This window comes from Silene latifolia, chromosome 3 (genome assembly GCF_048544455.1).
Source record: "Silene latifolia isolate original U9 population chromosome 3, ASM4854445v1, whole genome shotgun sequence".
NCBI classification, from domain to species: Eukaryota; Viridiplantae; Streptophyta; class Magnoliopsida; order Caryophyllales; family Caryophyllaceae; genus Silene; species Silene latifolia.
This window is the reverse complement of record NC_133528.1, coordinates 9,373,173-9,398,964: the sequence shown is the minus strand read 5'-3', so window position 1 is coordinate 9,398,964 and position 25,792 is coordinate 9,373,173. Positions and strand designations below refer to the sequence as shown.

At 36.2% G+C, this 25,792-nt stretch overlaps 3 protein-coding genes across 4 annotated transcripts; all 3 read left to right on the top strand.

The window, feature by feature from the left end:
- The first annotated feature begins 4,540 nt into the window (after positions 1-4,540).
- Positions 4,541-9,351, top strand: LOC141647106 (glucomannan 4-beta-mannosyltransferase 9-like). The gene is made up of 9 exons (XM_074455149.1): positions 4,541-5,176; positions 5,345-5,443; positions 5,537-5,789; positions 7,454-7,564; positions 7,726-7,862; positions 7,980-8,093; positions 8,208-8,407; positions 8,511-8,726; positions 8,920-9,351. The coding sequence occupies exons 1-9, from the start codon at positions 4,853-4,855 to the stop codon at positions 9,080-9,082; spliced, it is 1,617 nt and encodes a 538-aa protein (XP_074311250.1). The 5' UTR covers positions 4,541-4,852; the 3' UTR covers positions 9,083-9,351.
- A 5,149-nt stretch (positions 9,352-14,500) lies between these two features.
- Positions 14,501-18,616, top strand: LOC141647105 (putative RNA-binding protein C1827.05c). Its single transcript, XM_074455148.1, has 8 exons — positions 14,501-14,761; positions 14,860-14,915; positions 16,212-16,259; positions 16,341-16,438; positions 17,115-17,187; positions 17,271-17,381; positions 18,170-18,241; positions 18,387-18,616. Exons 1-7 carry the CDS (start codon positions 14,620-14,622, stop codon positions 18,218-18,220), a joined length of 579 nt encoding a protein of 192 aa, XP_074311249.1. The 5' UTR covers positions 14,501-14,619; the 3' UTR covers positions 18,221-18,241; positions 18,387-18,616.
- A 909-nt stretch (positions 18,617-19,525) lies between these two features.
- LOC141647104 (NADPH-dependent aldo-keto reductase, chloroplastic-like) lies at positions 19,526-24,438 on the top strand. Of its 2 annotated transcripts, XM_074455146.1 has the most exons (7): positions 19,526-19,899; positions 20,026-20,076; positions 21,209-21,285; positions 21,437-21,524; positions 22,872-23,141; positions 23,848-24,093; positions 24,179-24,438. In XM_074455146.1, the coding sequence occupies exons 1-7, from the start codon at positions 19,768-19,770 to the stop codon at positions 24,260-24,262; spliced, it is 948 nt and encodes a 315-aa protein (XP_074311247.1). In that variant the 5' UTR covers positions 19,526-19,767; the 3' UTR covers positions 24,263-24,438. The 2 variants fall into 2 exon arrangements, with proteins under 2 accessions (XP_074311247.1, XP_074311248.1); XM_074455147.1 differs by lacking the exons at positions 19,526-19,899; positions 20,026-20,076 and adding an exon at positions 20,893-21,127.
- Positions 24,439-25,792: the final 1,354 nt, after the last annotated feature.

Here is a 25,792-nt window from a genome sequence, read left to right as displayed (position 1 = left end):
TAAAATGAGTATTTTTTTTCCAAATTTCCATTGATTATTCAAAGTACACAATACAAAGTCACAAAGAAGTACACTGAATTTAACGAACAATTTGCGCCAATATAGGCGCTTATGTATTGATTGGCATTTGCTTGATTAAAATTCCAATCTAGTACACTGTATATAAGTCAACAACTAGTCGATCAATGATAAATACAATTATTGAATTATTGAAATGTCAATTATGCAACCATTTATCAAGCATATTTTGATACCATATAATTACACATATATACCATCAAACTATAAATGTACTCTATGTATGTGTCTTATGCCTATTGTGTAACATCACAAAAAAAAAACCTACATTGAGATCGACTGACCACGAACCATAATTATTGTTTTAACTTGTACATCGTGCGAAAAAAATAATAATTCGAGGTAGAATACTCTGTGTTGCTTAATATTTTATTCAACTTCCAAATTCAACTCGACCTATCCTTTAGGGTTACAAATACGTAGATCTTAAACCATCATCGAATGACCCAAACATAAATCGAACCGTCCCATTTGCTCGACTACTCTATAATTAATGCCTGAAACCTTGAAAAATTCTTAGGTCCTCCAGGAGGACTATTAATATATCCTCTCTAATAAATAAGAAGTCTCCATGCTAATATTTTTCTCATATTTACCTTTATATTTATAGTTTTTAAATGGGTATTAAGGCTTCTTATTGGTTAGGGAGGACACATTAATGGTCCTCCTGGATGACTTAAGAATTTTTCTGAAACCTTATAATAACCCTACAAATGCTTGTACTAGTTTATACATTCAAATTGATCACAATTAATTAGTAGGAGGAAAATAATTTTAGAATCAGATAATTAGTCTTATCTCTTAAGACGGGAAATCGGGTTGAATTGTGCTCTATTTAGATAAACAAGAGAAGTTTTTAAATTTTACTATTCTTTATTCTTTTTGGCTTAATTTCAAGAATTTAACCTAATTCGTCTAATCCAGTACAGCTCTATCATGTTAGTTCTCCGCAAATTAACCCTTATTTCAAATTCATTCAGTTCAGCCCGACTTTATTTATGTCAGTTCATTCAGTTTAGCTCAACATTATTCATTTTAATTCATTTACATAACCTTATTAGTTATTCCACCTCATTTTAAAATCACGACAATAATACAAATACCCGTCTTAACTAAGAACTTGTATTTTAGAATCCATCTTATAAAGTATGAATGTGAAAGAAGGAAGAAGCGCGGCGGCTGAGGTGATCTGCCAAACTCAAAGAAACTGTCCCAAATTTTGGAAGAATCTAAACTCTAAAGACACCTCCGACCCATAGAAGATGGGTAATATTCCATTACTAATAAAAACTAAGTCAAAGACGTGTCTGTGGGTGCTAACTAGCTGCTAATAACACTTGCTTCTTTGTCTTTACACTCCAACTCTCCTCATCATTTGCTCATTCTTTTCTCACTTTTTAGGTTTTTTTTATTCTCAATTTGCTTTTTCAAACACTTTGACCATGCAATATGTTCCTAAATCTTAACGACTTTTTCACCTAATTTAAAATTACAGCTACTTGGGTTTAAATATTGGTTTACCGTGTTATTGAAATTAACTAGTCAAGGTTGTTTAACAAAAATCAGATTTGATTTGAGTTTGTTTTAAGCTTAATTGCTTAAATAATGATCTGTTTTTAGTATACTATGAAGTTAATTAAATGTTAATAACGACTATATATTGTGATGTGATTTTACGACGATGAATAAGACTATTTATTTATGGTTGTATATGTACATGTAAGTAGAAATATATTTGACCTATTTTTATCTTAAGACAAATACTGTCAATTCTAATAGAGACTTACTAAATTACTTGTGGAGTAGGTAATAATGTAATATGGTATCAAACTTGAATTTGATGATCCTACGGTCCTAAATTCGAACCCTAAAACCTCTCATTATTCTTGTATATGAAATTCCAAGGTCTTCTCATCATAATATTGTTCACAACTAGAGCTGAACAACTAAACCGCCCGACCCGGCCAATGGGCTTTATTTTCCCATAGCCCGACCCGACCCGGACAAGCCCCCCCAGCCCGCCCCCTCTATGGCCTAGCCCGGGTCAAAAACAAATCCAGTCCGATCAAGCCCGCCCCTCCCCTGGCCTGGCCAAGGCCTAGCCAAGTGACCTCAGCCCGACCCCGGGTTAGCCTGACTCAGCCCTAACCCGGCCCAAAAACATCTCTACATGCAATTCACAGCTAGATAATCTTCCTTCAAACGAAGATATCCGTCTTAATATTGAAACGAGTCAAATATCATCCCACATGGATACAGGGTATATAAGACAAATTTTTTATTTTTTTTTCTGTACATTCTGCTTTTGTCTTATTTATTTTACATGGACATATTTGACCCGTCTTAAATAATAATTTGCCTATTGTTAAACGGATTGTGTTTTCACTAGTGTGCTAGACCTACTTAAGTGTACCGCCTTGTACTTTAACCTTAATTAAATGACCTATAAGATAAATTACGCGTAATCATGAATTATTCCATTTAGTTTAATAGTAGATTATTAAAGTTTTAGCCGACTAACAATTGACTTTTAAGAATATTTTTGTTGTTGTTCAATTAACATCAAAATTTTACAAAAAAATGTGCAATAGTGCAATACTATTGATAAAGTATGGCAATAACGGTGCATCGTGCATGTGAATATGTGACTATATGCATACATACATGTATGACTTACGAGTGAGATCAAATCGTTTTATATAATAAAGTCAACGTTAAAAAATGTTCATGCAATATATTTATACTAAGGTTAGAACCCTATGCTTGTTCACATCTAACACATATCCAAGACGAGTTATTTTTCGAGCTGGCTAGAACTAAGTAGATCAAGTCATATTATTAAGAAATTGTCAAAGTTGTTAATAACTACGGAGTATCATTTGATTATAATAACATTATCTCTTGAATAAGATTATTTCAAATAATTTAGTGTAAGATTTCATTATTATAATAACTATCCCTTAGATTTTGACTCGTTATCACTTGATTGTCTTAGTCGATAATTTGTAATTATTTTCAATCATCATTTGATCTTAAATCATTATTTTAGCATAAATTGAAAAAATACTAACTAGGCCACTCTAATCGTCAAGAAGCGTAATGAAAAATTCTTAGAGGCATTGAACGAGTGTATCATATCATTGTACAATCGAACATATGTACAATCAATAATAATATTTGAACATAAACTATTTTCCATAAGTAATTTATTAGAATCTATATAGAGGGAATATGAAATGAGACTGAAAATAGAGATGTACCATAATAATAATATACTCCCTCCCATCCATCCTTTTTTTCCCCTTTGAAGTGGGCACGGAGATTAAGGGTGGGGAGTATAATATTGATAAATATATGAGTGGGGTTTGGTAATTGGAGAGAGGTATGAATAATTATGATTAAATATTAATAAAGGAGATGAGTGGGGTTTGGTTATTGGAGAGAAGTAGGAATAATTAGAATTAAATATTAATAAAGTATATAGTGGGGTTTGATGAGTGGAAAGAGATAAGAGTATAATATTAATAAAAACTTTCTCAAAAAGGAAAGGGGAAGAAAACCTGAATAATCCGTTTTAGGAAATAGGGAAGAAAAGAGTGGATAGGAGGGAGTATAACTCAAGATATAAATTAAGATCATATCACAGTTTATAAAGTCTTTGATTAGTTAAATACTAGTATAGTAGACACTCATATTATCACTATAAATAAATGAAATATATAACCTAAAAAAACCCATTGTACAACGAATGAATATACAATCCATGAGCACTTAGATAAACTAGTAACGAGTTGTTTTAGCTCACTCATAGCTCTTGGTTCTTGGAATGCGACAATGTTGAACTAATAAGGAAGAGCTTTATCTCCTAACATACTATCCTGTTTTTTTGGACTTAATTTTAGCTCATTTCAGTTCTGTTCAACTTTATTTAGTTTAGTTCAGTTCAGCTTAGTTTAGTTCGGTTTAGCTAATCTCTTGACAAATTAACTCTTATTATACCTCCGTTCATTTTAGTTCAGCTCCATTAAATTCAGTTCAGTTCAATTAACTCATTAAATTTAGTTTTAATTTTTTTCCGCGGAAAAAAACGGGGCCTAAAACAGACGGTATATACACCAAAAAAAAAAAAATTATCAAATGTAAAATAATACCCGCTATAAGTGGGTCAGTGTATCTAAAAGATATTCAAAGATTAATTAAACATATATTTAATTTAATGATATTTTGAGACTAAGCCAACAACTGACCATACAAGAGGACCCGGCTCAACAAATTGGGTTTGAAAATACGAACATCCCCACACCTAGTTTCGACTCATTTTCCTCTTATAACTTTTATATCAATTTCCCAACTCGTTTCCTTTTGCATTATTATTATTATTTCCAAGTACATGAAAAAAAGTCTATTTTATGTAGCTTCGTCAACAATTCAACATATATATAAGACATACTAGTAGGGCTTCAACACCCACAAATTAAAACCACAATACCAACAAAGTCTAGACATTCAATCTTTAGAGAGAATTAAAAGACCAATTAAACTTTCTTCTTATTTTCCTCTCTTTTATTATTCTCTCATTAATTGTTTGTCTAGCCTCTCCTATAATTCTCGACGTAATTTCCACCCTGACTGCAGAGTACCATATTAAGTACGAGGGATCGTTAGATGCTAACACAACTCTTAGCCATTGTCTAAGAGAAAATATTATAAACATTTCATTTATTTGATATTCTTTTATTGAAAAGAAGTGAACACGGTACGAGAGTAAAGTTAAATGGAGGGAGTATCATCCAGCAAGCTGTTCCAGGATGGAAACGGGTATGATTTAAATTACGGGCAAATAGGGTTGATATGGGATCATACGAAATCGCCTCTCATAGTTCCTTTGCTAAGATTAATGGTGATTATTTGCTCGATTATGTCGATAATGTTGTTTATCGAGCGATTATACATGGGTGTTGTTATCATCTTGGTCAAGCTTTTTGCTAAGAAGCCTGAGAAAAGATATAAGTGGGAACCTTTGAAAGAAGATATTGAACTTGGCAACTCTAACTACCCTATGGTTCTTGTTCAAATTCCCATGTTCAACGAAAGAGAGGTTTGTACTTTTCGACTTTACTCAGTCTTCTGTAATACTGTTTTATAATATAAGCGATTTAACTCATCATAATGAGTTATAACGACTACTGTTGCTTGCATGGTAACAGTTTTATATGAATTTTTGTCTGGTACTGGTTATAAAGTTTTATTTTTTGTCAAACACCAGGTATACCAGATATCGATAGGTGCAGCATGTGGACTATCATGGCCATCAGACCGAATTATAATTCAAGTGCTAGACGATTCGACCGATGCTATTACTAAGGTGTCCATTTTAACTCGAAAATGTTAATATTTTTAAAAAATAATATATATGTTTTCAAGATACTAATGAATGAAATAAATATAAAAAATACAGAATTTGGTGGAAATGGAATGCCAAAGATGGGCAGGAAAAGGAATTAACATAAAATACGAAGTACGAGGAAATCGAAAAGGGTACAAAGCCGGAGCTCTTAAGGACGGACTAAAGTGTGCTTATGTACAAGATTGTGAATATGTTACAATTTTCGATGCTGATTTTCAACCCGAACCCGATTACTTATGGAAAACCATCCCTTTCCTTGTCCACAACTCTCAAATCGGTCTTGTTCAAGCTCGATGGAAATTCTGTAAGCATTCTTTTCCGAGTACTCCTCTTTTTATTCATGTTTATGTTTAACGTAAGTTCTGTTTTACTGATTTTACCAGCTAAATTAACTTACGTGTTACGTAACCGTATATGAAATGAAATGGTCAATAATTTAGAGAGTTGTTTATGTTTTCTAAGATGATATTGTTGGCAAGTAGGGAATAGGCAGGCAGCTAGCCAATTAGAACAACTGCTTTTTGCGGCTATTTTCAAGTACACTAAGCTTGCTGTGTGACAATAATTGCATGAAACTGATCCTGTCGGTGCTCCTTTACATATCATAAAGACATGGTCTCTAAGCTCGATTTGTGACGTTTCACAAGCTTTAACGTCTCATAATCAGGTTAAATAATGTTTAAAAAAAAGTGATTATGAAATGTTATAAGTAACTTTCCGTCATAATCAAAAATAACATATTTTTTTGTTTCCATAAATCGTTCTCCTTGTAATCATACTAATCGTTTCATTTTCCAAACTGTGTCAGATTTTTTAAAAAAATGATTAAATTTATAAGAAATAAGTAGAGTCGTTACTGGTTCATTTAATCTACCGTGTCTCGGAAATTATTTTTTAACGTATTAGGATAAAAACAAACTTTCATATTAATTTTATAGTATATTGCCTAAATAATTAATCAAAAGACGATCAAAAACAAAAGGAATCATATGATTAAATCACCTAAATTAAATCAAGTACGTCCAAGATTTAATAATTCATTATAAACTTTAATGAACATGATGACACCTATTAGAAAATGATTTAACGTTGTGATACACTAATTGACTTCTTTTGTTTTATATGCAAGTAATTTGATTATGAACATTTCAACAAGACGCGTAATCGATATAGATGTTTTGATAATTCAATCGATTTTTCTAATGCGTGCGCTAAAGGCACATATTAAGAGCCTAACTAAAGAAAAAACCGAAGAATAATTCAGTAAATGACTTCATACTTACATTTCTTCTGATATATTCCTTTGATTTTTTTTCTTATTTAGACCGTTAATGTGTGCCCTTAGAACACATGTTAGAAAAACCGTATTATTTGACTATTAATAAATTGGAAAACCAAATTTGATGACAAAAAGATTGGCAAGATAGATTTTGTTTATTTTCCATTAGAAATAAAATAACTTCAAGGTGGACTTTCGCTTTCTTTAGGTGAGTTTACCATTTCCTCATGTTTGTCCAATTCAATGGGTATGGTGGGTCAATTTATGGTGTGGACGTGTGCCGAGACGACCAAGTCTTCTACCGTTTTATTTTTCCATACGTTTATTCAAAATATATGAGGTATATTTTTAAAAAGACAAATAGACGTGATCGAGTTAAATAAAGGAAGTAGTATATACACGTAAAATTTTATAATTACAAGTGTGTAATATGTGATTTTGTAATTGTACATGTATGAAACCGTCTTACAAAGTGTGTTTATGAATATTGGACTATTAGTAGTCGGTATGTTTAATTTATCATTGAATTTTCATAATATGTGGGACATAATAATAATAATAATATGACAAATTAATAAGCTGTATGCAACTGTGTAATATATGGACGTAAATCATGCAACGTACAATTATTGTACAAAAGAGTTAAAATTAAGCAATAAATAATTAATGGACTTTTAATTTATTTGCAGCAAATGCGGACGAATGTTTGATGACAAGAATGCAAGAAATGTCGTTGGATTATCATTTTAGAGTCGAGCAAGAAGTTGGATCAGCTACTTATGCCTTTTTCGGATTTAATGGTACGGTATTTAGTCATTTGTTTACTTTTTTATTTTTTATAAAACGTATTTAATCAAAGATAAATAAATAATATAAAAATTTACCTAAAATTCAGTTGTATGTAGTAATAATAATAATAATATTCTCCGTAATAATTGAAATTTTTACATATTTTAAACAGGAACGGCCGGTGTATGGAGGATATCGGCAATCCATGAGGCCGGAGGTTGGAATCACAGAACTACGGTAGAGGACATGGACTTGGCTGTACGAGCTAGTCTCAAGGGTTGGAAATTTGTTTACCTTGGTGATCTCACGGTACGCCTTATTAGCTTCATTTACGTGTTAAGAGAGTTCAACTGTAATCGATAAAAAGTCCTCTCTTAGTATTATCGTATTGTCCTAATTAATTTTAAATATTGTGGTATGTAACAGGTTAGAAATGAACTTCCAAGTACATTTAAAGCATACCGATACCAACAACACAGATGGTCATGTGGTCCCGCTAATCTTTTCAAGAAGATGTTCAAAGAAATCATCAGAAATCAGGTAATTAATTTGTCAATTTTAGAATAATTTGTTTAATTTAATCAAAATTTAATTAAAAATTTCACATATAAAAGATGTTTCTAATATATTTGCATTGTTAATTTTATAACGCAGAAAGTTGGCCTATGGAAAAAGGTGCATGTATTATACAGCTTCTTCTTCGTAAGGAAAATCGTAGCTCATCTCGTCACCTTCATCTTCTACTGTGTCGTTCTACCGGCGACAGTTTTGGTCCCTGAAGTCGTCGTACCAAAGTGGGCTTCCGTTTATATTCCTACTACTATTACTATTCTTAACGCCGTTGGCACCCCAAGGTTTGTACACAACCCCTATCATATAGTACTTATATATACTTTCTACGTCTCAGTCATTTATATATGTCAAAGATTAATTTGGTTTTGTTGCCGATGTTTTCAGGTCTCTGCATCTCGTAGTATTTTGGATTCTGTTCGAGAATGTTATGTCATTGCATAGGACTAAAGCATTATTCATCGGTCTCCTAGAAGCTGGACGAGTTAACGAATGGGTTGTGACCGAGAAATTAGGTGATGCACATAAAAATAAATTAGGAGCGGTTAATAATAATAAATCATCTTCCAAATTGAAACCTCGTTTGAGCAAGTTTGGACAAAGGTAATTCTTTCATTTCACTAAATATTGTCTTATAATAATGATCGGTAAATGTAATTACTGCCTGAATTCAGATACTATATCGACCAATTTCAGTCAGTAATGTACATTACCAACCGATTTTTCTATTAATCAGTAAATCAGGGTCGTGAAATTAAGTAATTCTCGTAATGACGAATTGTGTTATTTTGTGTAGGTTCAATATGTTGGAGCTCATCGTATGTGCATTTCTATTATTTTGTGGATGCTACGATTTCATGCATGGAAAGACACGTTACTTCATATACCTATTCCTACAATCATTTGCATTCTTTCTTGCTGGAATTGGATATGTTGGCACATTCATCCCAAGTTCTTAAGGAAATAAAATCACATCAAACTTTCATCTTTGAAGATTATACTCCCATGGAAAAATGTGATTAAATGTTACACATTCATTTTATCTTTGATATATATTTTTTACAATTGGCTATATTTTAGAACAACATATACCAAAGTGTAGTTGTTTTTTGTTTACCTTTTATTAGATTTAGTTCATCGATTTAAAGGTTTTACAATAATTGTATACATTGGTTATCTGAATGTAAACGGTTATGACAGTCAAGTAATGTCTTGTTCAGTCTATCAATCTTGTATATTCACAAAAAGGCAAATGTATTTGAGAATGAAAAATCATACTTATTTCTCACAACATACAATGTTTCGGTACTAATGCCAGAAGTTTTTCCTATGAGTTATGAGTACAATTTACTTGATTGACAAAAAACATGTAATAGGAGAAACAAACACAACATTTTCACTCGATGAACCGAAAAGATCAAAATAATCGTTCTAAACTAATATGTTGAAAGTTATATATATGCATCCATGACGGCCTATTTTACAACCCAACATTATATATATACATAGAAATTGCATAGGTAATAACACAAATCATCATTATACAATTTTTTTCTCCTCGCTTAATAATGAAAGGTGAATAATCTTCGTGCCTTGGTACGAAAGGAAGCCCCGACCATACTTTTCTTGTGTGAGACGAAGTTGTGTGGTCGTGAGATGCGGAGGGTTCGGGAAAAATTAGATGGGTATTTTGGGGTTGAGGTTGATAGTATGGGGCGAGCGGGAGGGCTTGCTCTTTTGTGAAGAAAGATGTTGATTGCAATTTCAAATCGGCTTCAGTCCATCATATTGATGCTGTGGTCCGTGAGGGCGAGAGGGAGTGGAGAGTGACGGGGTTCTATGGGTGGCCGACGGTCATAGATAGGCATTTATCGTGGGAGTTGTTTCGCCTCCTTAGTAGGCAATCCGAGCTACCATGGTGTGTGTGTGGGTGACTTCAACGAGATCCTCTTTTCGACTAAGATGAAAAGAGGGAGTAGAGCATAATGGCAGATGAACAATTTCCAATCAGCTGTGGATGACTGTGGGCTGAAAGATGTGGGGTGGGAGGGATACCAGTTCACGTGGGATAATGGGCAAGCGGGTGAGGCTAATCGGCAGAGCATGATTGATAGAGCGATGTGTACGAGTTCGTGGCTTGATTTATTTCCTTATGCAAAGCTTATACATTTAACGCGGGATTGGTCGGATCATGCCCCTATTAAACTGTTGTTCGATAAAAGGGTCACGGGTTTGGAGGTGAGGAAGAATTTCAGGTTCGAACAGATATGGCTCGGGGAAGAGGGATGTGAGGAAGCTGTTAAGTGTGGGGTTGGGAAAGGCGGGGGGGTGTTGGGTGAAGCGATTAAATGTTGTGCTCGGGAATTGCAAGCTTGGAAAAAAAAACTAGCATAAAGAAAATTGGTTTCAGGATTGAGCGTAAGGGTAAGCAGCTAACCCGTTTAGCTGAAGGGGATCGATCTGAGGAAGCGGTTTGAAAAAGGAAGAAGCTTGTGTCTGAAATTGCTGTTTTACGACGACAGGAAGAACAGTATTGGAGGCAACGGTCTAGGACGTTGTGGCTACATGAGGGTGATCGTAATACAAAATTTTTTCACACAAGGGCGGGTGAGAGGAAGAGGAAGAACTATATAGGGATGCTAGTTGATGATTCGGGGGTGGAGCGTTCTGGGCATGATGAAGTTGCGGCCGTGGCTACCAATTATTCCCAACATGTGTTCACATCGTCACATCCTTCTCATTTTGATGACGTGCTTGCTGGATGGAGGGGCGTGCCTAAAACCACATGAATGTCGGCCTTCGATCCGAATACAGGGAGGGGGAGGTCGTTGATGCGTTAAATCAAATGCACCCACTTAAGGCGCCGGGACCGGATGGTATGAATGCGTTATTATTTTTTCATTCTTTTTGGCATATTATCGGCCCTGGCGTCATTAAAACCGTGCTAAGCATTCTGAGAGGTGAACTGGATCCAGGGGAGTTTAATAAAACCAACATTGTCTTGATCCCGAAGAAAAAAGAGCCGGACAAAATCAGAGATTTTCGACCGATTAGTTTATGTAATGTGGTTTATAAACTTGTCTCAAAGGTTCTAGCTAATAGGCTGAAGGTTTTTCTCGGTGATATTGTCTCTGAAAAACAAAGTGCCTTTACTCCTGGGCGGTTAATCACTGATAATGTGCTTATATCATTTGAAATGTTTCACCATATGAAGAATTTGAGGCATACTGATGGCTTTATGGCGGTCAAGCTAGACATGGCGAAGGCTTATGATAGGGTCGAGTGGCGGTTCCTGAGGAGAGTGCTTGAAATTATGAATTTTGATCGCGGATGGATTGCTCGTGTTATGGACTGTGTTTCTACCGTATCCTTTTCGGTTATGATTAATGGAGTGCAGACTGATGAGTTTCGACCAGAGCGTGGGTTAAGGCAGGGTGATCCTTTATTGCCGTATTTGTTCATTCTTTGTGCCGAAGCTTTATCTAATCAAATGCGGCGAGCTGTTGAACGCGGGACTATCCATGGCCTTCGGATTTCGAACACTGCTCCAGCTATTTCTCACTTGTTCTTTGCAGACGATAATATATTTTTTGTGAGAGCGGAGGAGAATGAAGCAGTTGAGGTGTCCAATATTTTACGAAGATATGAAGCTGCTTCGGGCCAGCTGGTTAGTTTGGAAAAGGCAACTGTGTCCTTCAGTAGAGGGGTCCCACGAACTAAGAGGGACGGGGTGCTTGACCGTCTAGGGGTACGAGAGGTCGAGACGCAGGAGAGGTATTTAGGCTTGCTAACGGTGGTGGGAAGATCTAAGAAGGTTCTTACCGATATTCTGCGTGACAAGCTAAGTAAACGTCTACAGGGATGGCGCGGGAAAATATTGTCGAGGGCTGGTAGGGAGGTCCTTATAAAGGCTATGGCCAATTCACTCCCTACCTATGTGATAAGCGTGTTCAAAATTCCGGAGAATTTCTGTAACGTTCTTCGATCGATGGTCTCGCGATTTTGGTGGGGACATGGGGAAGGGAAGAGGGGTATTTCGTGGGTTGCTTGGAAACAGTTGTGCCAGCCTAAATGCAATGAGGGTATTGGGTTTCGAGATTTTGAGGCCTTCAACGATGCACTCCTCGGGAAACAGGCATGGCGTCTTGTTGCAGAGCCCGAGTGCCTTTGGGCTCGGGCGATGCAGGCCAGGTACTATAGCTCGGGTTCGTTCATGGATGCGGAGGTGGGTTATAGGCCGAGTTACACTTGGCGGAGTATTGTGTGGGCTCGTCATATCTTGGAGCGTGGGTTGAGGCGTAGGATTGGAGACGGGTGTGATACAAGGGTGTGGGGGCAGGCTTGGGTCGAGGGGAACAACCGGGGGATGGTTCTCTCACCGTGTAGGGCGGGTAATGAGAATTTGATGGTGGCTAACTTGCTTACACCGTGTGGCAGGGGATGGAACGAGGAAGCCCTTGCATATTTCTTCCTGCCATTTGAGGTACAACGCATCCGTAATATACGCCTAAGTCCTAATAGGCCGAGAGATATGTGGTTCTGGAGTCTAGAGCGTGATAGTGAGTACTCCGTCAAAACGGCTTATGCGAGGTTGGTTGGAGACGACAATGAAGTGGGGGGTCCTTCAAATTGGGAGAAGGAGAGGTGGTTGTGGAACCGGTTGTGGAAGGTTCGGGTTTGGCCTCGAGTTAAGCTATTTTTCTGGCAGCTGTGTAGCGGAGCTTTGGCAACTTTGGATAACATAGCAGCTCGAACTAGAGGTGAGTCTTCTCTTTGCTCTTTTTGTCTTTCTAATTCTGAGTCGTCTATACATTTGTTTCGCGATTGTAGTGTGGCTAAATGGGTGTGGGATGCTATTGGACTGGAGTGGGAGGGTGAGGATGCTGTGAGAGGGGTGGATGGAGATGTGCGGAGATGGATAGAGGATAGGTGGAGCGTTTTTTCAGCGGAGGATTATGGGAAGTTTATGGTCGGGTGTTGGGCTATCTGGGAACATAGGAACAAGGTGGTGTTCGAAGGGGTGCGTGTGGAGCCGGATAGAGTGGTCCAGCGTGTTATGGATATTATGCAGGAAGGGGATGAGAAGGTGGGGGTCTCGTGGGGGCAGACGGCGAGATAGGGGGGAGTGTGCTGGTGAGAGGGAACCTGAAGGGTGGGAACCGGCACCGGAAGGGGCTGTTAAAATAAATGTGGATGCCGGTGTAAAGGAGGGGGACGGGGTTAGCACGGGGGTTGTGTGCCGTGACAATCGTGGAAGGGTGATGTGGGGACTTTCGTCATGGCGGGATGCGGAGTGGAAGCCACGTTTTGCAGAGGCCGTAGCGGTGTTGGACGGGTTGCAAGAAGCTCAAACACGCGGACACAGGCGGGTGGTTTTGGAAAGTGACTGTCTTCAAGTGATCGAGGCGCTGTTGGAGAAACGCAAAGGACGAAGCTCGTTTTTTTTTTAGTTGAAGACATTTTATCTTTATGTATTTCTTTTGATTCAGTTGTTTGGTCTCATACAAGTCGTATTAATAACTCTGTAGCTCATGCTTTAGCTCATGTTTTACCTAGGGTCGGTGGCAAAACTGTTTGGCCGTCTGTATTACCTTCTGTTGCGAATTCTGCAGCGGAGTATGATTTATCGTTAATGCATTAATACCCTTAGGGGTGTTTTCTTCAAAAAAAAAAAAAAAAAAATGAAAGGTGAAAGTTAAATAATAACCCGAACAATTAAGTCATTGTTTTACAACGTTTTCTTAAGGTAGAATATTTGATTACTTTATCAAATTGTGCAAAAAGTATTTAAAACGTAAATTTCTGTCCATTCAAGATGGACCTAAATTAACCAGACCAAAGACAAGGTCAAAACTTCATAAACTCATGACCAAAAGTCAAATCTAAATGAATTCGCTCTAAGCTTGGTACAAACCAAATGATTCGAACCGATTCCATTTATCTACTACGGTCTAGACTTATTCTGTCATATTTCCTCCTTTAAAACTTAACTGAATTTTTATCTAGTTAATATAGTCCTAAGTTAACGGACTAAATCAGATCGAATACCAAAACTTCAAAACTAAGGACTTAAATCCATACCTAAATAAATTTAGTCCAAGTTTGGTCCAAATGAAATGATCTGATTCAATTCCATTTATCCGATACGGTATGTCATTGATATGATATGACCCGACCCATAACCGACTTGAGTGGTCCAATTATCACCTCTTGTTACGGAACTAAACTTGTTCAACCCTATTTCCCGTATTAATTAAAGATATTTTAATCTTAACATAAAACCGTCTTATAAAATAATCCACGACATTTGACAATTCAAACCCAACACTAGACCCGACCCGTTTCGTTTGTAATACAAGCCTACAAGGTGAGCAAATCATTGGGCCAACATAAACCCATTATCAACACAATATAACAAAATCAATTGAATTAGGGTTTTACTCCTCTTCCCCAATTACAATCCCCAATTTTCCTAATTCTCGAAGCTCAATTATCAATGGCGGCGGAGATGATTCCCTTAGACGGCGGTCCTTCGCGCAAGTTACCTAAAACCAATGATTCTTCATCTCTTCATAACAAAGCTACCGTTTTATACATCGGTCGAATTCCTCATGGATTTTACGAGGAGGAGATGCTTGGTTTGTTTCCTTGTTTTTAATTCTAATTTAATTGAAGAATTTGTGTTGTTTTAGTGTTGGTTTTAATTGTGTTTGTTTAATTGATTTTGATTATGTAGGGTTTTTTCAGCAGTTTGGTACTGTTAAGAGATTGAAAATTTGCCGAAACAAGAAGGTTTGTGTTTAATTACTCTGTAATTGTGTTTTTTATTAGTGATTTGTTGTATTGTTTTAGTGTGTTTTGAGGTTATGTGATTTGAGTGTGTAATTTACGCGTAATTTGAAGGGTTGAGGGTGATTGTCGAGGTTTAGCTATGTCGAATTGATGGCGGATGGTTTTACCCTAATGTGAGCTGGGAATATCACGGTTTGTTGTATTCTGCACAATGTGAAAATATGGGAAACTGGATACAGAATTGAGCTTTGGGTGGATGCAGGTTTTCGATTAATTGGGTGTTTACGTATTTTCATTTCTAGATTGTAATGCGTCCGTGTTAATAGTGCTTATGCGTCACTGTTTAGTACAATGGACTCCGTCCCTGCCTGGTATGACCGTGGGGGAGAGATCAATAGTTGAACACACACCCTATGCAAAATCACATGTTAAGTTACCTGGGTTCGACAACTTTTACACCCTAGTTCTATGGAGGTGGAAAACGTAGAGAGTAGCCCAGAATTATTTATTTTAAGCTTGGTATGACCGTGGAGAGAAATCAGTAGTTCAAAACACACCCTAGTTATTCACACCCTAGTACAGTAGCCTAGAATTATTTATTTTAAGCTTGGTATGACCGTGGAGAGAATTCAGTAGTTCAAAACACACCTTACGCAATGTCACAATCTATATTATCTGGTTATGACATCAATGATTACACCCTAATTCTATGCAGGCGAAAAATGTAGAGGGTGGTTTATCTTTTCGTAGATATTCGATTCATTTATAGTACTCATTTCACTCTAATCACCCGAACACCAATCTCTGTTCATGCCATTGCACCTGACAGTTCGGAGATGTTTGTAAACATGTATCTTGTCCTTTGAGCTTTGTCTTATTAGGATTTATGTTACTCCGGCTTGGATGTCACACGACCTGTGAGTGCTGTAAATGGTTTTTTTGCGGAAACGTTGCATGCTTTTGCCTAGTATTATTTGTCAGAAATGTCAGTATATTAGATATGCTCATATGCAGCACGCAGCCATAGCAAAGCTTTGGAGTAGCATAGATCTGTCTTAGCTACAAATATATGTGCCTACTAGGATCCAAAATGCTGGCACGTTAGGTTGTAATGTTGAACATTGTTATTGATCTTTCAGCTAGTTAATATGCAGTTAGCAGCCTTTCCAGTTTCCTATTTTAGTATGTTTTTGGTGTTGTAGTTTATGTGTGAGGCTTACTGGCCCGTCTTTGTTGCTCGACTATTATGATTTATAGCATGACTGATAGTGTTTTTGTTTGGTTAATGACTGACAGACGGGGAAATCTAAGCATTATGGTTTCGTCGAATTTGAGTATCCAGAGGTATTCCTTTTACTGGGTTGCAAGTTGCAAATATTTTTCTTGGGTTGTCCCATTGCTGACGTCCGTTAATTCATTGTACAGGTTGCCAAGATTGTTGCTGATAGTATGCACAATTACTTGATGTTTGAGCACATTTTGCAAGTCCATCTGATCCCAACAGATCGTGTACATCCTAAATTGTATGCCATTCCTTACAACTGATTGATTGATGGAATATTATTTGCTTTTAATAATTTTCAGTTGTTTCCAACCAACTAGTTTCTCGAGTAGACACAAAGGATTGCAAACTTAACGCCAATAACTTGTTGCAGTGTCTTTTGGGATGAATCAATCTTTACTTGTTGCAGTGTTATAGGACTATAGATAGATGATATACAGATGATTTTGAAAAACTAAACTTCCTGCAGATTAGTAAAGATACATAGAACAATTGATTATTCAAATGATGTTAGTAGATTAGTGGCGTGGTATTACATATCAACCGCAATACCACAGTGTGCCAAATTATCGAAGTTCTTAATGTTAATACAACCACATTTTGAGGCAATAGTGGCCGCATTTATAGGGTAATGGTCGAGAATAGACTATGACTGATTCTGAAATCAACCAAGATCGTGTATGTTATTAGTTTCTTGGGGTGCAATATTTATCAGATGTACGGTGTAATGTTTGATTCTTGGGGTGCAATATTTATCAGATGTACGGTGTAATGTTAGATCAACATCTTTATTCATCCTATTCTTTTGCTTGTGACGTCTTAAAATACTGCCAATCTCTTCCTATTTTTCACAATGGCCTTTATATGATTCTTTCTTCGCTATGGCTAATTATGTTTGCATATTCACATTAATGTAGGTGGAAAGGTGTGAGTGATCGACCGAAGCCACCAGTGGATTTTCTTAAGATTCAAATGATAAAGCACAACAAGGTATAATGTGTAGAAATAGACCCGTAGTTTAGTTAAATGGTATTTAATATGTATTCTTGTTATTAATATATGAGCTTATGCAGGATAGAACTCTGGAGGAGCAACAGAAGCTGCTGAAAACAATTCTAAAGCGAGACAGGAAAAGAAGAAGTAAAATAGCAGCTGCTGGAATTGACTATGAATGCCCCGATATTGTAAGAACTGTGGCCTCAACTGTTTTTGTTTTCTCAGTTTGTTTCGTCGAATGGCGTTTTGGGAATGGGGAGTTGGGGACTCCCTTCATCCACGATAGTAATTTAGAATTCTTATTTGGGAGTCACGTGTAGTTCCTTTACCTGGTTACACCTTTTAGAATGGACCTGGTCTTACCTGTAACTCTTTGAGTGTGGTGTCATATCAAAACTCGAGAAACCATGGTTTATTATGTGCATATAGGGTATTTAGTGCTTCTTAATACCTAGGTCTCAAGACTTTAAACTCACGGATAGTTGCTGTGTGTACTATATTTGAACTGAAACATGTACGCATATGTATTAATTACTGGTAAAATCACTTGTCGAAAATCCATTGATTCTCTTTTCATTGTGAAAGAAATTGACAAATATTCCTTGGGGTTTCATAAAGGTTCTTGGAGATTAAAGCATCAGTGATTTAACATATGCATATACAAACAAAAAGGTGGTGCCTATGTTACTCAAACGTTGACACCTGACATTACGACATAGGGTCTACCGGTCTAGTGTGTTTTCAAAACAAAGCATCATGTGGATACAGTTGAACATATATTGCCTTGACCAATTTGGAGACACCGACAACTCTTTTTGTAAATAACTAAAAATCTCTCATTCCTTGGATAGTGCTTGATCTTTTGTTAAACATTGTAGTTTTCGTACAGATTTTAGGATCTAATACTCCTAACTCTTACGTTTTGAGTCGGGTTTTGACTATTCTAAACTGTGGAGTAATTCATTTGAATTTGCAGGAGGGTTCTGAGCAGCCATTGCCAAAGAAGATTAGGTTTGCGGATAGCTGATCTTCGCGATCTATCACTCAGGTTGGTCCCTCTCTTCAATGTAATTCTCAATTCTCAACAGTACTAAATCCAACACGTACTCATGTGTAATGTTTGCAATGTTGTCCTTCGATGGTGATATCTTGGATAGTCGGTTTTGTCTGACAAATATCATTGCATTTCACAGGTGCAAGATTCAGTGGGAGAACTATGAAGTTAACCTGAAGCTGCCAGGAAACACCTTATTATGGATTTATAGTTTGGGGACAAACCGATGTCTATGGTGTTAGAGTGAGTAGTAAATGTCGCAGAATGAATAGTAGCTGTTGTACACTTTTTTGTTGCTTCTAATACATTGGACCTGATACTTTTTTTTAAGTGCCGATTAGTTTTGATATTCGATGTGGTCTTGTTTCATTGCTTTTTTTTTTTACAATTTTGGTGGGCGAGCTATTCTATGATTAACATGGAGTTGCATACTTGCCATTGTTTTACCCATCAAATTGCTTCTTATTCATCAACACTCAACACTGCTTACCTAAAAGCACATTCTCTTAACTGTCCAACTTCCGCTGCAACCCTACACCACATACTTTGACTTCTCTTTTCAAATGCTCACCATTTTTTTTTTAATAATTTTTCATATGCACAAAACCACAACATTATACTACCTCCAAGTTTCTAACAATAATTAGTCTAACTACGATTCTTATACTAGCTTAGCACCCGTGCAAAGTTAATCTATTAGGGGAAATAAAGCAAGTGTAAACTATTGACCGAGATAGACGTAGTAGTTTCTTTTTTGTAATATATTTTCGATATATTATGTCACAGACAATTGCCATTTAAAATTAAATTCTTGCTATTAGCATGATTTCAATTGTTATCTTACCCTCCTAACGTCTAAATCTTGGGAGTAAGATCTTAGAGTACGTATAATGCATATATTGCAATAAAATCGAAATGCATGTTCACCATATTAATACTTATTTCAGTTCTTATAAGTTTAGTTTATTTCAGTTCAGTCCAATCCAGCTCTATTATATTTATATTTAACATAGGGGTACCATGTAGAATATACCACAATAAAAACTGAACTGAAATTAAGTAAAAAAAAACAAGGCCTAAATTCTCATTATTAAGAAGCTATTGTTTTTGTAATTAGCTAGTTTTTCCAATAAAATAAACAAAAATTTTACCGTCCTCCCGGAGGACCGTACTCCTCACACACAACCATTATAATATTCCACTTGGGTGGATTGTGTTTGTGTGTGAGGAGTACCGTCCTCCGGAAGGACGGTAGAATTACTCTAAAATAAAACCGTCTTGTATCATAATCACACGAAACCACGGTTGTTAAATACAAGTAAAAAATAAACAGAAGAATAGAAAATTAAGGCGAGGAAGTTGAGAATATGAATTTGATTTGATCTCTGAAACTAGTGGATATAATTCGCAGCATGCATTGATTGGATAACTCCTCTTGAATCTTGAATTGATCATCATCCCCAGATCTCTCTAATTCTCTGCTTTCTGCAAACCCTTGAATTAATTAATTTTTTATAAAAATGTCTGGGAAATCAGAGTTTGGGCCGACCCATTTCGAACTGAATACGGGTGCCAACATTCCATCAGTTGGTCTTGGTACTTGGAAAGCTTCTCCTGGTGATGTTGGCCACGCTGTTACTTTCGCTGTTAAGGTTATTATTATTCTTCTTAATCATCTTTTTCTCGACATTGTTTATTGTTGTTTACCAATAGTATTCATTTTTTTAATCTCATAATATATTTAATTTGTGTTAATTAATTATCTTATTTATGTGCAGGCTGGTTACAGACATATTGACTGTGCCTCTGTTTATGACAATGAACAAGAGGTTAAACACTCCATTCTCACCTTTTTTTTTTTTTTTTTTTTTTTTTTTTTTTTTTTTTAATACCTGTTTTTCTTGGTACTTATCGTCATTGTTTGCTGTCTGTTTTTAGGATAAATTAATAATCAACATTTTTAAAAACTTAATTAAAACCAATTATGATTGAGAAGGAAGTAGTTGTTTTACCCTCTTTGTCAGTTATTTTATTGTGTCAGAATTAAAGGTAAACAAATGATTGAGACGCAATTAGTTGTTTATTGGAAAAGCTTTGTGGATAAGTTGTACTCCCTTTGTGCCGGTCATTTGTTGCTCTTTTCCATATTGGGTGTCTCAGTCAATTGTTGTCCTTTTTATTTTAGGATTGCATTTGATGAGCAATTTTATCATTCACACTCAATTTGATCCATTTGTCATCTTATAATTGGCTCCCTTCCCTTTCCTTGGTCTTTGTTCCAAAACCAAAGGACAACAATTGACCGGGACGGAGGGAGTATATGTTTTATTATTTAGGCAGCTCCAATTGCATATGTACAATTCTATCTCTTGACGAAATCCGACTTTGATAAAGGGCCAATTTAGGCACGAAATTGTAGGGTTGGTCCCAACTCCCAAGTAGTTTGTCTGGAGATAAACAAAGCCAAGGGCAATTTGCTCTTTGTTACGTGATCATGGTTGGTAGGGGAGGTGCAACGGTGGTGATGGTCTGGAGGTGGGACTGTGGTTGAACAATGAGGTCCGATGGTGGTGGTTTGGAGGAGGTTGAATGGGCATTGGATTAGGTCGGTTGGACAGTGAGATGCGATGGTGGTGGTTGGACAGTGATGGTCTGGAGATGCGACAGGGTAAGGAAGTTTAATGGCCATTGGGTAGGGGACGGTTGATTGTTGTGCCAGAGATTGGGATAAATATTAAGGGGTTGTATCGTAAAATTATACGCATCATGCCACTCTTTTTCTCCACTTCTGACGGAAAAGATAGGAATATATTATTCTATATACAGATTCTTGGTTTGCTGTATTTCTCGAGTATTATTTTGTGTCCGAATATTTTCTTGGTTAGTTGTATTTCCGGCATATCTACTCCTCTAGAGGTAACTGTATACAATATTCAAAAGTCATACTGAACACTTGTGTAGGTAGGTGCAGCATTGAAGGAGCTTTTCAACAGCGGAGTAGTGAGTCGTGAACAACTTTGGGTCACCTCAAAGCTATGGTAAGTCGATTGTTTTTCAGTGGCAGAAACACTCATATTTGTTTGCTCTTTTCCTTCAGCCTTTTGTCCTTACAGTGGTTTTAGTTGAATTTTTTTATTAAGGATCAAAATTGCTAACCGTGTGCGACATCCTCTTTGCAATTTGATACAGGTGCAACAGTCATACTCCAGAAGACGTCTCCAAGGCACTCAACAAGACTCTCAAGGACCTACAACTTGACTACATTGACCTTTATCTTGTATGTCTCTTTACTCTCATACTCTCATACGCCCATGTGGTATAGAACATTTTTCGTGATAACACGGACTTTCACACGTTAAATTGATTCAGTCAAGCAATTGCCTTTGAATTTAATACAAAAACATTACCGAACGCCTAAAGGACTCCCCGACTAATGTTGGGCGGAGGGAGTGACAAAATTAGGGGTAAAACTGGTAAAGTGAACATAATAATATTTTGTAATCTTTGTGCAAAACCCAAATGCATAGATTGGGTCTGAACTCTGAAGGATGGAGCATCATTGCAGACGCTTTTAATTTTAGACAGCAACATTACCACAACACAAAAGGGGGATCCAAGGAATGTTGGGGTAAGGGGGTTGTCTACTTGTATGTACATAACCTTGCATCCTTCAGAGATGCCTTTCCTCAATCTATATGACAGATAAGAATTTCAACAAGGGTGACTTTTTCTTGCTCTATGTCATACGGAGTATTAGTATATGGACATGATTTACTCAATCATGGACATGAATGACCATTATACCCTTGTCATTTGTACACCCTCATTTTCCGTCTTATTTCAATCCAATAAATCTCTCAATTACTCACACCCACCAACCACCGGCCAAACTAACCACCGGACCACCCTCCTGCACCACCCGCACCAGCACCACCCCCTCCTTGTCTTAGTTAGAATACGAAAATTTGCAACTGAAAAAATTGTTGGGAGTTATTCAGAACTTGCACTCTCGCAAATATGCCACAAATTCTCAAAAGGAGATTTGCTTCAACACAAAGTGACAGCAAACAATTTAAAAAGACAAATGTGATCCGATCTACACATTTTTTGCCTGTAACCATTCAAGAACTGAGAGCCTTATTCCAGAAAGAATTACTCGCCTATACCTTTTAAGACCCTCAATACTTAATCCATTGACAATAATAAACTGCAATAAAGTAATTAATTAGTCTAAGTTAATTGAATTTCCCTAATTTGATATAGCATAGTTAATAAAGTTAATAAGTTAGGATTATTACTTGATCGACATGAGAATTAACGTCCATAATTGAGTAATTTGACGGATTTGATTAATTTTGTGAGAAAGAGAATTAGAGAGAGTTTGTTTTTTTGTTTTTGGAAAAGGGCAATGTATGGAAAATTAATGACAAAAAGTCCATGAAAGAGCAATGTTTGTCCATGAAAGAGCAACTACGTAGTATAATGGATTTGATAATGAGCATTGGTGGTTCACTACTGTTTTACCTAATTCTTATTAGAGGAATTGATGATCTTGCGTTGTTATATTAACGATTCTCAGCAAATATGTCCATTCTTGATGAAATCTTCTGGTTTGGCATTGTAGGTCCACTGGCCAATTCGTACTGAACCAGGGTCATCAGGGTTTGAGAAAATGCTTCCGTTATGCATGGCTGAAACATGGGCAGCAATGGAAGGCCTATATGCTTCAGGTCAAGCACGCGCCATTGGGGTTAGTAACTTCTCTACCAAGAAACTGCAGGACTTGCTCAGCTATGCCAAGGTGCCTCCTGCAGTTAATCAGGTTGAATGCCACCCAAACTGGCAACAACCTGCGCTTCACAATCTTTGTAAATCTGCTGGTGTTCTTCTCACAGTAAGTCTCTGTCCATCAATTTTCAATTCACTAAAAATATATTTTTTCTGCCCATCAATTTAGATTGTTCCGGAGAAGTGCGTAGAAAGAACTATAATTATTATATCCTGATTCCTGATCGGAAAAAACTTTATTGTTCAAGCTTAATCCGAAAATGAGCTCATATATTCTCTCATATAAGAAAAACTAGTTAAGCTCGATCACTGAGCAATTTTTTTTTTGGTCGGACGTTTTCATTCTTATACTCTGTCGGTTCCTTGGATAATGTGTGTGCGGTCCTATTTTGATTATGAGGAATAAAGCTTAAAGCTTAATACTATTAGGAATCCAATATAAACCGAACTTCTACATTGCTTCTAAATACTCTCGAGTTTCGAGTAATGCCTTGTTCTTTCTGGCTTATTTTTAGCTCAGCTCAGCTCTGCTAAATTCAGTCCATTTGAATTTTGCAAATCTTGAACTTAATAGTTTTTATTAATATTATTAATATTATTTATTGTTGTTGTTGTTGTGTTGTGTTCAGCTCCGTTCAGTTAAGCTCAGCACAATTCAGTTCAGTTCAGCTCTAAAAAGTCAGAAAGAATAGGGCCTAAGTCAATTAATTACACATTTATCTTTATCCATTGAAATTTTTCTATATTTTGTAATTTTACCCTTGAAATAGAAAAAAACTTGAATCCGCTACTTAAAATATGTATTCTGCCAGGCATATTCTCCACTAGGATCACCAGGGACATGGCTGAAAGGAAACGTACTGAAAGAACCAGCACTGCTCGAGATTGCTGAGACGCTAAACAAAACACCGGCCCAAGTTGCTCTTCGTTGGGGTCTTCAGAGTGGGCATTGTGTTCTTCCTAAGAGTGTAAGTGAATCAAGGATTAAAGAGAATTTTAATGTCTTCGATTGGACAATTCCTCAAGAGCTATTCTCAAAATTCTCTACACTTCACCAGGTTGGTATCGTTCTCGTTCTCGAAATATGAATAACTCGATTCTTTGATCATGTCAGCTTATATTGGTTGTTATTACCAACTGCAGCAAAGGCTTTTGCGTGGTGATTTTGCAATCCGTGAGAATGGCCCTTACAAAAGTGTAGAAGAGCTATGGGATGATGAAATATGACTCCCAACTAAATATTCATTTTAAACAATTGTTCCTCATTGACATTTTAACAATGTCTTGAAACAAGTCTTGGACTTTTCATTTATTTTCCACTACCATGAGATAGTGGGTTTTGTAGTGTTAATAAGGATTTTAAACTTGCTTTAATTATTAAACTAGTATAACATATGTGAAAATTCACGAGGTTATTTTTAATTTTTTGAAATTAAATTTATTTATCAAATTTGTGAAATGAATGTGATGCGGTCTATGTAATAACCAAGTCTATAAGTATATATACAAAGGGTTGTTTGGTTGACATTTGAAAAACATGCGAATTGAAAAATCTCATGATTTGCAAAAGCATGAGTTGTTTGGTTGCCATGTTTTTTTAGAAAAATGGTGTAATTAGAACTTTCAAATTTTAGTACCTACATAATTTAGGAATTGGTTTAACTACTCATCCCTTGTCATTGAAAGTTCACGTGAAATTTAAATTCTATATGAGCAACTAGTCACTTTTGTCCAGTTTGCCCAAATTAAATGCAGGAACTTAATAATTCCCATAAACTTAAGTGTTAAAAAATTAAGTTCTTAAAACAACCAAACGACTACGTTTATATAAGTTGTAGGAACTTCTCTTACAAAAATTATCCAAGCATTCATTTTGATCACAAGTTTTGTCATTCCTAATTCGAAAATAGCTAACACAGAGGTGTTGCTAATTATGCTTTTAAAAAATATTCACGTGCTTTCATCAACTATATTGCTAATCACTCTTTAGCGCTTGCTTGGATTGAAGGTAAAAAGGGGGAAATGAATAGGAGAGTGATATGTGAGGTGCTTTTTCCATGTTTGGTATGAGAGTAAATTATTCACCTCCCGAACCTATTACCCTCATGAAGGGGTATTACATTACCCACTTTTCCCATGGGTAATGATTATGGGAGTAAAACATCTCTCAATGATCATTACTCTTATATGTCAAACCTATCATCAAAGAACTCATTACCCAAGTAATTAACTTTTTCGGTAATTATCACCCGATTAAATTTACCCCATAATTATTCCATGGATTCCAGACAAGCCATATGGTAATTGGTAAGCTATTCTATTTCCAAAATGTCTTGTTTAAGAAGATCTGAAATAAGACGATCAAATGTCACTAACTTTTTAATAGTTAGTAATCATTTAATGATAAAATGTTAAAAATAAAGTTGTTACTTTTTACCCTGAAAATAATGGTAACATTTTATAAGAAAATAATAATATTTTATCGTAAAATAGTTACATTTGGTCTGTCTTTCCGTGTGAAATAAGAATTTGCGTTCTATTTCATACCGTAATACTGTATCCGTCGGTTGAAGTTATATCACTTTAACAAACATACAATCCTCCCTGTGTACCAAAAAAAAAAAATCTCCGTTAATGATAAACTGCTTACTGAATTTAAACAACGAAACAATAATTAATAGTTTCCTAGCCTTAACGGTTCCTTTTTAATGGTTCCATTTTGCCAAAAATTGATTTTGAAAACCGAGTTAACCGAAC

Bases quoted from the DNA above. Each gene is read 5' to 3' on its own strand.
- LOC141647106 (XM_074455149.1), top strand. From the start codon at position 4,853: ATGGAGGGAGTATCATCCAGCAAGCTGTTCCAGGATGGAAACGGGTAT. The intron at 7,863-7,979 runs GTACGCCTTATT...GGTATGTAACAG, and splicing joins TTTACCTTGGTGATCTCACG to GTTAGAAATGAACTTCCAAG. The intron at 8,094-8,207 runs GTAATTAATTTG...TTTATAACGCAG, and splicing joins AAGAAATCATCAGAAATCAG to AAAGTTGGCCTATGGAAAAA.
- LOC141647105 (XM_074455148.1), top strand. From the start codon at position 14,620: ATGGCGGCGGAGATGATTCCCTTAGACGGCGGTCCTTCGCGCAAGTTA. The intron at 14,916-16,211 runs GTTTGTGTTTAA...AATGACTGACAG, and splicing joins AAATTTGCCGAAACAAGAAG to ACGGGGAAATCTAAGCATTA. The intron at 17,188-17,270 runs GTATAATGTGTA...GAGCTTATGCAG, and splicing joins AAATGATAAAGCACAACAAG to GATAGAACTCTGGAGGAGCA.
- LOC141647104 (XM_074455146.1), top strand. From the start codon at position 19,768: ATGTCTGGGAAATCAGAGTTTGGGCCGACCCATTTCGAACTGAATACG. The intron at 20,077-21,208 runs GTTAAACACTCC...ACACTTGTGTAG, and splicing joins TTTATGACAATGAACAAGAG to GTAGGTGCAGCATTGAAGGA. The intron at 23,142-23,847 runs GTAAGTCTCTGT...GTATTCTGCCAG, and splicing joins CTGCTGGTGTTCTTCTCACA to GCATATTCTCCACTAGGATC.